The sequence below is a fragment of the Pleurodeles waltl genome, chromosome 5 (assembly GCF_031143425.1).
Source record: "Pleurodeles waltl isolate 20211129_DDA chromosome 5, aPleWal1.hap1.20221129, whole genome shotgun sequence".
Classification (NCBI taxonomy): Eukaryota; Metazoa; Chordata; class Amphibia; order Caudata; family Salamandridae; genus Pleurodeles; species Pleurodeles waltl.
Window position 1 is genome coordinate 142,055,964 of NC_090444.1, and position 12,338 is coordinate 142,068,301.

A 12,338-nucleotide genomic window follows, 5' to 3' on the forward strand; every position below is an offset into this window, starting at 1 on the left:
TACCCCCTGTCCAAGCATGGACCCTCACTCTAGTCAGGGTAAAAGAGAATCATCCTCAGCTAACCCCTGCTTACTCCCCATGGCAGCTTGGCAGCAGCAGTAGGCTTAACTTCAAAGTGCTAGGTGTAAAGTATTTGTACCAACACACATAGTAACTTAATGAAAACACTACAAAATGACACAACACAGGTTTAGAAAAATAGGAAATATTTATCTAAACAAAACAAGACCAGAATGACAAAAATCCACAATACACAAGTCAAGTTATCACTGAAAATGCAAAAAGAGTCTTCATGTAATTATAAACACACAGTAACACTGTTAGCGTGAAAATGTACCTTAGGTACATCAAAAATAACCCGCTTGGGCAAGTGTGAATCAAAAATGGCATGTGATCCGTGGATTTCACTCACGAGCGGGACTTCGCGTTGTTTCTCCTTTCTTCGGGGCGTGTTGTTTCTTCTCTCCGCAGGAGAGTGCTGCGTCGATCCAGTCAGGACTCTCGGGTCCGGGCAGGCCTTGCATCATTTTTACACGCCCAGCGGGGTTTACGATGGAAATCCAGCCGCACGATGATCCAAAAACCACGCAACACGGGTTGAGATCTGACCAGCCTCCGTCAGCGATGCTGTGCATCATTTCTCCAGGCCCGGGCATCAATCTTCGGGTTGCGTTGTAGGCGAGCATCGATTTTCAGCCACGAAGTTGGCGGCGTGTCCATTTTTCAGCCACAGATCAGAGTTGCGTAGATCTTTTCCCCGCACGGCATTCTGTGCGTGGATTTCTTCCTCTTAGGCTGCCAGCTTCTCCTTTCAGGGTCCCAGGAACTGGATGGGCAGCACTTGCCAGAGTAGGAGTCCCTCCAGAGACTCCAGGTGCTGGCAGAGAGAATTCTTTGCTGTCCCTGAGACTTCAAACAACAGGAGGCAAGCTCTACATCAAGCACTTGGAGATCTTCACAAGAAGGAAGGCACACAAAGACCAGTCTTTGACCTCTTACTCTGGCAGAAGCAGCAACTGCAGGATAGCTCCACAAAGCACAGTCACAGGCAGGACAGCTCTTCTTACTCAGCTCTTCAGCTCTTCTCCAGGCAGACGTTCCTCTTGGTTTCCAGAAGTGTTCTAAAGTCTGCAGTTTTGGGTGCCCTTCTTATTATTAAAGATTTTACCCTTTGAAGTAGGCCTACTTCAAAGGAAAGACTGTCTTGATTGTGAAATCCTGCCTTGCCCAGGCCAGGCCCCAGACAAACACCAGGGGGTTGGAGACTGCTTTGTGTGAGGGCAGGCACAGCCCTTTCAGGTGTGAGTGACCACTCCTCCCCTCCTTCCTAGCACAGATGGCTCATCAGGAAATGCAGACTATACCCCAGCTCCCTTTGTGTCACTGTCTAGTGAGAGGTGCAACCAGCCCAACTGTCAAATTGACCCAGACAGGGAATCCACAAACAGGCAGAGACACAGAAATGGTTTAATCAAGAAAATGCCCACTTTCTAAAAGTGGCATTTTCAAACACACAATCTCAAAATCAACTTTATTAAAAGATGTATTTTTAAATTGTGAGCTCAGAGACCTCAAACTCCATGTCTATCCACTCCCAAAGGGAATTCACACTTTAATCAGATTTAAAGGTAGCCCCCATGTTAACCTATGAGAGGGACAGGCCTTGCAACAGTGAAAAACAAGTTTAGCAATATTTCACTGTCAGGACATATAAAACACATTACAATATGTCCTTCCTTAACCATACACTGTACCCTGCCCTTGGGGCTACCTAGGGCCTACCTTAGGGGTATCTTACATCTAAGAAAAGGGAAGGTTTAGGCTTGGCAAGGGAGTTCACTTGCCAAATCGAATTTACAGTTAAAACTGCACAGACAGACACTGCAGTGGCAGGTCTGAGACATGATTACAGAGCTACTTATGTAGGTGGCACAACCAGTGATTACAGAGCTACTTATGTAGGTGGCACAACCAGTGCTGCAGGCCCACTAGTAGCATTTGTTTTACAGGCCCTAGGCACCTCTAGTGCACTTTACTAGGGACTTACTAGTAAATCAAATATGCCAATCATGGATAAGCCAATTACATTCACATTTTGTAAAGGAGCACTTTAGCACTGGTTAGCAGTGGTAAAGTGCCCAGAGTAACAAAAACAGCAAAAATCAGAATTCAGCACACATCAACAACCTGGGAAACAGAGGCAAAAAGTTAAGGGAGGCCACCCCAAGGCTGAAAAGTCTAACATGTATGGTTTCTTATTCTTCCTCTTATTTTAATGCTACACGCTTGCAATAAAAACGAGAAGAAAATAACTATCACACAACTCAAGATCTAATGGCTTTGCCAGTGCTTGGCTTATCATGTTTAGCGACCGCAATGCAAGTCATACATCTAAGTTTTTCACAATTATATTGTTCCATGTCTTCCCTTCTATTTGTAGGACTTCCTGTGAGCAGGGATATGTTAAGCCTTCTGGTTCTACGATATGGTGACTCTTCTAAGAGATTAAACTTCATGGATTTTGTGAGCTGTATTATTCGACTTGAAACTGTGACCAGTAAGTGCTTGCCGTTTGACTTGGCTTTCACGTTGCTTACAGACTGTATATGAAAATGATGCACTCTCAGCAATTTGCAGTCCACACCAAATCAAAAAAATGATCTTTGAAGAGGTAAGTTCTAATTATTTGTTGAATAGTGGTCACAAATGCGACAGTGGAGTTTGGAGTATTAATATGCTGTCTCAGATGGAAAAAGGACATAAACCTCTAAGGGTGTAACCAGTGCAGGCACAGGCCATGCACCCAGTTGCAGAAATAAATGTGCACTCTCCACCACACACACACCAAGGGCCTCATTACAAGTCTGGCGGTCTTCAGACCGCCACATAAAGACTCTGGCAGTCAGACCGCCAGGGTTATGCCGGCACCGCCGGGATTTGTGATCCCTACGGCCTGGCGGTGGCAGCGCTGCCCTGCGGATTACAACCTCATTCTCTGTCATTACAAGGCTGGCAGAGAACAGGTGCAGGGGGCCACAGGAGGGCCCCTGCACTGCCCCTGCACTTGGCATGGGCATTGCATGAGTCCCCCTGCCCAGCAGACTACGGATTGTGACCTTGCTCTCTGCCAGCCTTGACATGGCGGTTTGAACACCATGAAAATGCTGGCAGAGAACAGGTGTAGGGGACCACGGGGGTCCCCTGCACTGCCTATGCACTTGGCATGGGCAGTGCAGGGGTCCCCCTGTCCAGCAGACAGTGAACATTGAGAGGCTGCTGGTGCACCCTGCGGGTTACAGCATTGCCGCCAGCTGGATTAAAAGCCAGAAACAATGCTGTAGCCTGTTTCCCGGTAGGCCGGCGGGCAGAAACTGATGTTTCCGCCCGGTTTACGCCCGTCGGCCTGGTGGGAAACTCCTAATAGGTCGGGCAGGGTGGTCACCACTACAGCAGCGGCCACGCTGGTGGGAGCTTGGCGTATAGGCTTTCCCATCCGCCAAACTGATAATGAGGGCCTAAGTCTAAACCAGAGGTCCCTGCCTGCATTTGGATGAGGATAGCAGGACCCCCCCATCCCTTTACCCATGTGTCTTAATCTGTAATATGGGGTAGATGCATGGACAAAGGTGTACTGTAATGTCCATTTGCCTACATTCAGCACACATGAGGGAACACCCATTCACAGTTGGTGCATGCAAAATGTGCACCTGACCAAAGAGCATGAGAGAGGCGACCGCGTAAGGACCTGCCTTGTTCGAGGTGCCTCTTAGCATCAGCAGAACTCGAGCCCTCTTTAGACTACATAAAACGCCATATTTCGCCCTAACCTCTAATTAAAAGATTTTTTTCACAAGCTTCTTCACGGCACGCGCTGGCACACCAGCCTGGGTATGGAACAGTGCAGATCAGCATCTGCAGTACGAAGCCAATTGCCTTGATGCCAAATTTTGCTAATTTCTAATTAGTGGGAAAAAAAACTAAAACTTTGCCGAGGGAACTTTCAAAAGCAATAAAGACCACTTCTTGACATATTTTGTCAGTCACCCTAGGATAAATCTTGGAATGAATATTAGGTTTTACCTGCATTGGCAAAGCACACTCAAGAGTGAACGTCTATTGCCGTTCCACTGAGGATTGCCGAATGGTGACGGTCGGCCGAAAACCCTTGTCTCAATGATTCAACATGTATTTTATCTGTCCTTTTCGATGTTTCTTAACAAAGTATATATATATGTTTTTGTCTGTTTAGAAGTTTTCCGTAATTTAAGCAAAGATGGGAAAGGAATCTACTTGAGCGGAGAAGAGGTATGTATGGGAAGCCTATTTTATTGTTTTAATACCAGAATCTGTTATGAAAATCTTTCCACCCCACTCCCTGTCTTTGATCATGTATTAAATACATTGTAACCAGATTCCGGAAGAGATGCCAAATTTTCAATGAAATCATTTGGATATGTGATCGTATTTATGATATTGCTATAGAAATAGTGGGACAGTTGTAAATCTGTGGCTCATAGGATTGTTTAGTGAAATGCACCTTGACATCAGAGCCGTTGCAACATCCTACATACTTTAATCACATCGGTTTACAACTCAATGCTTGCTCTGTCTGTCTGCTTAAGCTTCCGCCTTCTAAGACTAGGAGGCATGAAATAAGATGGGTCTTTGTAACTAGCAAGCTGCAAAAAACAATATGGTGCAAAAAAACCTTTGATTGAAAATGCAGTTTAGTTCGTGAAAAAATAGTTGGTTTATAAGATACTACTAGAAAGACCCAGTCCTCGAGGCAGCTCTGTTTCTGAATGGAGTATGAAAGATTTATCAAAACTTTGCACCACCACAAAATGACACAAAATGGTGCTGAGCCTTGATAAAGTGTTTACTTTCAACCACATAACTTTTTGCACTGGAATATTACCCTTAAATTGGCCCAAACATCGCTTTACGCTGCTTTCTACTACTTTACTTCAGAGGGACCTTCCATGAGTGGTACCTGCCATCCTTACTCTACCAACCATGTTTTTTTGATGCAAAGTCAGATTTGTACAGATTGTCAGACCTGGTTTTGCATCAAACTATAACACCTCCTTGAGGAATATGCAAAGTTAGATAATTTTTTTAAAGTTCTGCAAACATGTCATTTCACCTGCTGCGTGTGGCTGCACTATATACCACACCTCCAATATGTGAATTGTTAAAACAAAATGTGTCCAACCACCATTTATATATTTATTTTGTAGTGTAATACAGCACAAGCCTGGTCTGGAGGCATTAGAACACTTTATAAGAGAACCATGTGTAGTGTTAGTGTATGGGCCGCGACCAACCCTCCGGACAATGAACACACATGCACTCAGCGTCTGTTCTGTATGGAAACTGCGTCAGCGCAGTCCCTCATTAATTTAACCATCTCGGTTCCGCGTACCGTCCAGACACGCAGAACCTGTTACAAATTATAGGAGAGGCCGGGTGGCTCTCTACATCCCTCCCATGTTTTACTTCACACAGAAAAGGAGAAACAAATCAAAACACAAAAGGGCATATGCGAACACGAAAAATGTTAATACACCATTAGGAGGCATGCAGCGCCTGAGGACGAAACTTTTCTGATGGTAAAACAGCCAGGATCCAACACAGCTTCCTATGACCCAGTGTACATACAAAATCTCGGAGCCGACTGTTCGGCACCGGATTGGGGCATAAATGATAACGTCCGCCTCTAAGCGGGGATCCCTCAGGAGCATCATTTTTACCCAGAGGGTGTCGGGCACTTGGCGTCACCACCGGAGCGTCCCCATTCCTGGCCTCATCAGCAGTGGACTCCAACGTGGAGTCGTCGACCTCTTCATCCTCCCGATTTATGACTGGAGTTCATGCTCTCCTGAAATGCGATAGATTTCTAGTGACCCTCTGACTGCCTCGAGCTGCCGTCACCATGGCACCCCGTACAATGACAACTTGCCAGGGTTCGGGCTCAAACGGAGTCTGGAATTTTCCTCCTGGCCGGCGATTCTTCACCACCACTTAGTCTCCCTTTTGAAAACCTCGATATTTACTTCGCCGTCGCTCGGTGGCTTTACGATTGGTACACTCTCTGCGTTGTTGAGTGGCTTCCACATCGAGCTCGGGTGCGATCCACTGAGGACCAGACGGAATGCAATCCCTAGGAGGGTCTTTGAACATTAGTGTGGCCGGGGCACACCCTGTAGTACTGTGAGGGGTCTGGCGATAAGCACTCAGGAATTCTTGTAGACATTTCTCACCGTCTTCTCTCCATTCCACCCCTATTTTGAGGGCTCGGTTTAGAGTTCGCATAAACCATTCAACATCCCCATTTGCCTGCGGCCATTAGGGTATAACCCTGCAATGACGTATGGCCAAACCTTCAAGGTAAGACCGAAACTCCTGTCCATTGAAGGGCGGGCCATTGTCTGTTCTGACTTCGTCAGGGAGGCCAAACATGGCAAACGTTTTCTGAAGTACCGGCCTCACATTCTCAAACGCTGTGGAAGACACGACGTCCACAACGGGGAACTTTGTGCACGAGTCAATGATGACGACCGTCAGCCGCCTATCCGGGAAGCTCCCAAAGTCCATACTCACTTTTGTCCACGGCTTCACACTCGCCGGCTCTGTGACCACGGGACAACATGGTGGCTCCCCTGAGGTGATGATACAGGAATGACACTTTCCCACCAGTTCATCCACCTGACTGTCCATGCTGGGGAACCATACCTTGGCCTGCAATCTTGCCTTAGTCTTTGCAGCCACTTGATGGCCCTGATGTGCTAGCTCCACTACTTTGGCCCACAGACTCTGGGGCAGCACAATTCTCCTTCCTCTCAGGACCTGTCCTTTTCCATCCGTGGATAATTCATCTCGCACCCTCCACATTCCTTGCATCGCTGCTTTACACTCCTGATTGGCTACTTTAGTTCTTTCCAGGAACAGCTTCCACTTCTTGAGATCAAGTGCTTCTTTGACCTGGTTGAGGGTTGCATCCACCTTGGAGGCGTCTACAATGTCTCCTACACTCAGGGCATTAGGGCATGCCGACTGCACCACCATGTTGACAAATATGTCTGTATTCTCCTCATCTTTCTCCTGAGAGTCATTGGTCGTGGTTAGGGACGGGTGACGAGACAAATAATCCGCAGGGTTGTTCACTCCTGGCCGATAGACGACGGTAAACTGGTAGGGTTGCAACAAAACAGTCCACCGTTCTATCCGCGGGGGTGCCAGACGAGGACAGCCGGCAAACAATGCGACCAGAGGCTTGTGATCCGTCACCACCCGGAACTCTTGGCCATACAGGTACAAGTGGAAATGTTTACACGCCCACCGAATCGCCAAAGCCTCCCGTTCTATTTGGACATAGTGTGTTTCAACTGACGACAATGCTCTACTGGCATATGCGACCGGAACCCACTCCTGCGGGTTTTGCTCCTGCAGAAGAACGGCGCCTAGCCCTACTGGACTAGCATCTACCACAACCTTAGTTTGCCGGTGAGGGTTAAAGTACGCCATTGTTGACTTGTCTAGTAGCGCTGTCTTGATGTCGGCAAACGCCTTGTCCGCCATTTGGTTCCATTCCCACCGATGCCCAGTCTTTGTGAGCTGTCTGAGGGGTTCTGCCATGGTCGCAAGTTGCGGGATAAACCTTCCACAATATGTTGCCATGCCCAGGAAGCTTCTCACTTCTGTGGTGTTCTTCGGAATCGGTGCTTGACGGATAGCATCCGCTTTACGAGGGTCAACTTGCAGACCATTCTTTGGAAAGATATAGCCAAAAAACTCTACTGACGTCTGATAGAAAGCACATTTCTTCTTGTGGAGTGTTAGACCTGCCTCCGATAAACTTTGCAGCGCAGCTCTTAGGTGTCGGTGATGTTCTTCTCGGGTTTTGGAATATATGAGGATGTCATCACTCAAATTGATTACCCCCTGCAGTCCTGAGAGCGTCTCCCTGATCACGTTTTGAAAATACTTCGGCGGCCGAGGATACCCAAAAAACATGCGTTGAAAAGGTCGTGATATTTCTACTATCGGGTTCCAGCTGATGATATCCAGCATTAATGTCCAATTTCGAGAACCACTGTGCACCATTCAGATCCGCTATGATATCATCCATTGTAGGCGTTATATGGCGCTCCCTTTTAATCGCCTTGTTGGGCAGGCGCATGTCGACACATAGGCGGATAGCACCAGGTTGCTTAGGTTTCGGCGCTATTACCAACGGCGACACACACGGTGTGGGCCCTTCTACCTTCTCGATCACTCCTTGATCTTCAAGCAGTTGTAGTTCCCTTTCCACGGCGGGGCGTAGGTGAAACGGAACTCGTCGGTGTCTGAGAGCAACATCTGTAACCCTGTGATCAATGTGCAGCTTGACACTTTTACCTTTGAGTCGCCCCAGGCCTTCGAAAAACTGCGGAAACTTATTAACTAGACGTTCAGCGTGAGAGTCATATACTTGTCGCGTGAAAAATACTAATTCAAGCTCCTCCGCGGTGTGGCACCCCAACAGCGTACCTCGGTCTCCAGCCACCACATAGAACTTCGCCAGTGCTGACACTTGCTCGCTGGACACTGACACCTCCACCATGCCCCGCAGAGGAAGCGGTTCTCTGCCCCCATAGTTGTACATTTTGGTGGTAGTTGCGGGGTCAGCTGTTTGAACAGAGTCTCATCCATCACATTCACCGATGCACCTGTGTCTATGAGCACTGTCGCCGACTTGCCGTTGATGTGGACATTGCTCCTGGGTGGAGGTCACTTTTTCTGTTGCCTCCCACCAGTGAACGAGATGACAAAAATGTCTTTGTCCTCATCCTCTTCGAAGACGGGGGTTTTCTGAGCCATAGTCTCGCTAGAATCGTCAGCCTCTGTGGTCACACTTCTGACCTTGGTGTCTCTTCCTCTCTGGTTCCATTGCCAGCCTTTGACGGACCTGCATACTCTCGCAAAGTGGTTGTCTTTGCCACATTTGTCACATGTTTTCCCTTTCGCGGTGCACGCCATTGGTGGTTTGTGATCATACCCACAGCTTCGGAAGGTGCGTGCATTTTGTCTGCCAAAGTTCACCTTTCGTCCTGATGATTGACGAGTTTGGATGGCCTCCACCTGCTCTTCCTTCACCTGGACCGGGTGTGCGGTTGACGCAGCTGCCAGGGACTGTCCCCTTACTGCTGCCATGGCATCTGCTCTCACTGCTGATAACTCATGTGAACGCGCTAACACCAGAATGTCATCAAGGGGCATACCCTGCTGGCGCAGGATGAGTTTCCTTAGTGCATTTGAACAACATCCTTGAACGATCTGCGCTCTGATCTCCTCTTGTTGATTTAGGCCTACGCACGAGCTCGCTAGTTTCCTTAATCGGGCGTAGAACATGTCCATTGATTCAACATCAGTTTGTTGAGCCTGCCGACGTTTGAAACGCTCAAAGTCTGAATTTAGTTGTGGGTCAAAATGCTTGTTCAGAGCTTCGACCGCCGCATTGAAGTCCGACTTATCGCCAGTGTTGGGGAGCGCATCAAACAATTCTTGCAGCTCATCCCCTCCCATTAACAGCATGAGAGATCTGCGCACGGCCCCATCTGTCTCTCTCGTGGCGCAGAAGTAATTCTCTAATCGGTTCAGCCATAAGCGCCATCTTGGCGAGGCTGTGGCCGGGTCAATCAGTTGGCTAAATGGTGGCAGTGCGGTTACTGACGAGTGGGCACTGGGGCCTGCTTGCAGGGGCGCCTGGGGGTTTTCCTGTGGTGGGGCACTCATGGTGTGCTTTGGTTTCTTATAGTGGTACTTTTGCCACTACCTCTGTATATGTTTATCTTCTCTCCTTTTTTTTTTTTTTCTCTCTCTGGGGACTGTACTTGTTTGTTGATATCCACTTTCTTGTTCAGGGTTATTATTTATTCAAGTATTATCTTTTATTATATTTTTTTTTTCTCTTTCACCCCTTCTATATGTTTTTTTTTTCTATTGTGTGGGTGTCTTTAATTAATTTTCTTCCTTCTGCTGTGGTCTTTTTTTTTTTCAGGGCTTCCTGCCCTCTTTACTCACGTTTAGTGGGGCTCCTGCACTGTGTTCCCCTCCGTGGGGAGCACAGCCCGAGCGTCCTGAAGGTGGGGGTGTGCGTGCCAGGAATCGCACACGCCCCACGTGGTGCTGCCGGGCCGGAGCGCTGCCTGCAGTCCCTTTTCTTTTCTTTTTTTTTTCACTCGGCTGGCGCCTGCAGCTTCCTGTTGCTGCGCGCGCCTACCAGGCGATGGCACAGCAGCCTCCGAATGGCCCTCTCGGCAAGGAGGCGGGGCACGCTTCACGGATCGGAGTACCCCATGCCACTTGCCTGCCGGGGATCCTATGCTGTCGACGCCGGGCACGGATTCACAGCCCCTTTCACCTTCCTTCTTTGTTTTCTCTGGGGACGACGCAGGGTTGCAGATGGCCCGCTCGTCGCCACTGTAGGGTTAGTGTATGGGCCGCGACCAACCCTCCGGACAATGAACACACGTGCACTCAGCGTCTGTTCTGTAGGGAAACTGCGTCAGCGGAGTCCCTCATTTATTTAACCATCTCGGTTCCGCGTTCCGTCCTGACACGCGGAACCTGTTACAAATTATAGGAGAGGCCGGGTGGCTCTCTACACCATGCTAGTTAAACATGTTTTAGCACCGAGAAATTAAGTGAATCAGCTGAGAATTGAGGCTGGAATTTAAATGTAATTCCCTAGTTCAGAAAGTCGGCAACTCTAGTCGCTAGGCTACACCTCCTTGTCATATAATATAAGATTTTGTAGTGGGAGAGTGGCTTTCCGGTCCAAAAATCCTATGCTATACTCATGCACAACAGGTGTACTATGGAGGAAAGGTGTGTGTTAGTAAATAAATACAGCTCCGGACTGCTCTCCCCCCCAATGCAAAGCAGCCCAACAACTTTATTTGCTTCACTGTATTGCACTATCGTGGAAGAAAATTATTGTGCGGGCTCATTGCATAAACAAATGCCAAAAAATGCACTACTTGATAAAGTAGGCCTTTCCAGAGCAATAGGGACATGATACAAGTAATAACTTGCTTTCCATTCAGTGCTTCACACCACACCTCTACCTAATCTGAGTGCTGTGAAAGAAGGAACATTACAGTTGCCCATTTCGGTGCCAACTCAATATACCAACCTCGGATTAAAGACTGAGTTGGTGGGCTTCCCTGAAAATTGAACTCACGAACAGCAGATCATGCATTCACACATTAACAACACAACTCACTCAGCCGTGGTGCCATGATGCAGCCTGGTTAATATTGGGTTCATCAGATATGCCACATGAAAGTCACTGCACACCGAAAAACACAGAATGACCTTAGGGTGCAGCACAATTTTGCTAGTCTCGAACCACAAAAGAATGGAAAGAATTAGACAACTTTATCCAGTTTATCATAGCCCCATCAATCATCAGAGCTGACGCATCTCCTCAATTTCGCAACATACTTTCAACACCTTTGACAGGATCCTCGATTCTGGTGCATCAGGATCTCACACCTGAGCCTCTCCACATCTTAGAACTGATGCATCGCCTCCACTGCAACACATCTTTGCCACACTCCTCGGATTAAGGTACTTTTGTTTAGCAGGCCTACCTGAGTCCCTATAGCCAGCCCCTACTCCATCGCGATCAGCCTGAAGTGTGGACTTTGTCCCGGTCTGGTGTGACTAGATCACTACTTTTAGCGCTTTATGCTTTTTAGCACTATTGGTACCTAAAACCTTTGAACGCTAATATCTCAAGTTCTACCTCTTGGATTTTAGTTGTTTCAGTCTTTTTTTTAACCTTTTTGTGTGGTGTTTTTATGCTTTACTGTTTGAAGTGTTGCACAAATAATTTACACACTGACTCTAGGTTAAACCTGACTGCTCTGTGCCAAGCTACCATAGGGTGATCATGGCTTAATTTAGGGTTTGCCTGACACCTGCCCTGATTGGTATTGTGGTTGCTGTTTGACTAAGGTTCCCACCCCATTCAACCAACAACCCAATTTTGGACAATGGCTCATTAAATGTGTACTTTTTTATATATATGGTATTTCTATAGCCACGCCTAGCCAAAAGGTAGCAGAGTGTTGTACATCAACAAAGACAAGCATACAGTCAAGGAGTTATAGGAGACGAAGCTGAGTTGCGGAGATTTAATGCATTTTGATATAAGCAGTGAATCTTCAACTCTTTCCTATATGGGAGCAGCATTGGAAAGGTCCCGATCAATACTGGAATGTTGTTCCAGATCCTAGGTGCATATATATAAGGTCTTTTGTCTTATGTTTTTTTCTTATTTACACTT

At 47.4% G+C, this 12,338-nt stretch overlaps 1 protein-coding gene across 1 annotated transcript in view; it reads left to right on the forward strand.

Annotated features, from left to right (window-relative positions):
* LOC138295478 (calpain-13-like) overlaps window positions 1-12,338 on the forward strand; it is a 530,338-nt gene that overhangs the window by 492,708 nt on the left and 25,292 nt on the right. The window contains exons 21-22 of the mRNA XM_069233811.1: window positions 2,442-2,558; window positions 4,251-4,306. Coding sequence (XP_069089912.1) covers window positions 2,442-2,558; window positions 4,251-4,306 — 173 coding nt within the window. The remainder of the gene's footprint in view (window positions 1-2,441; window positions 2,559-4,250; window positions 4,307-12,338) is intronic.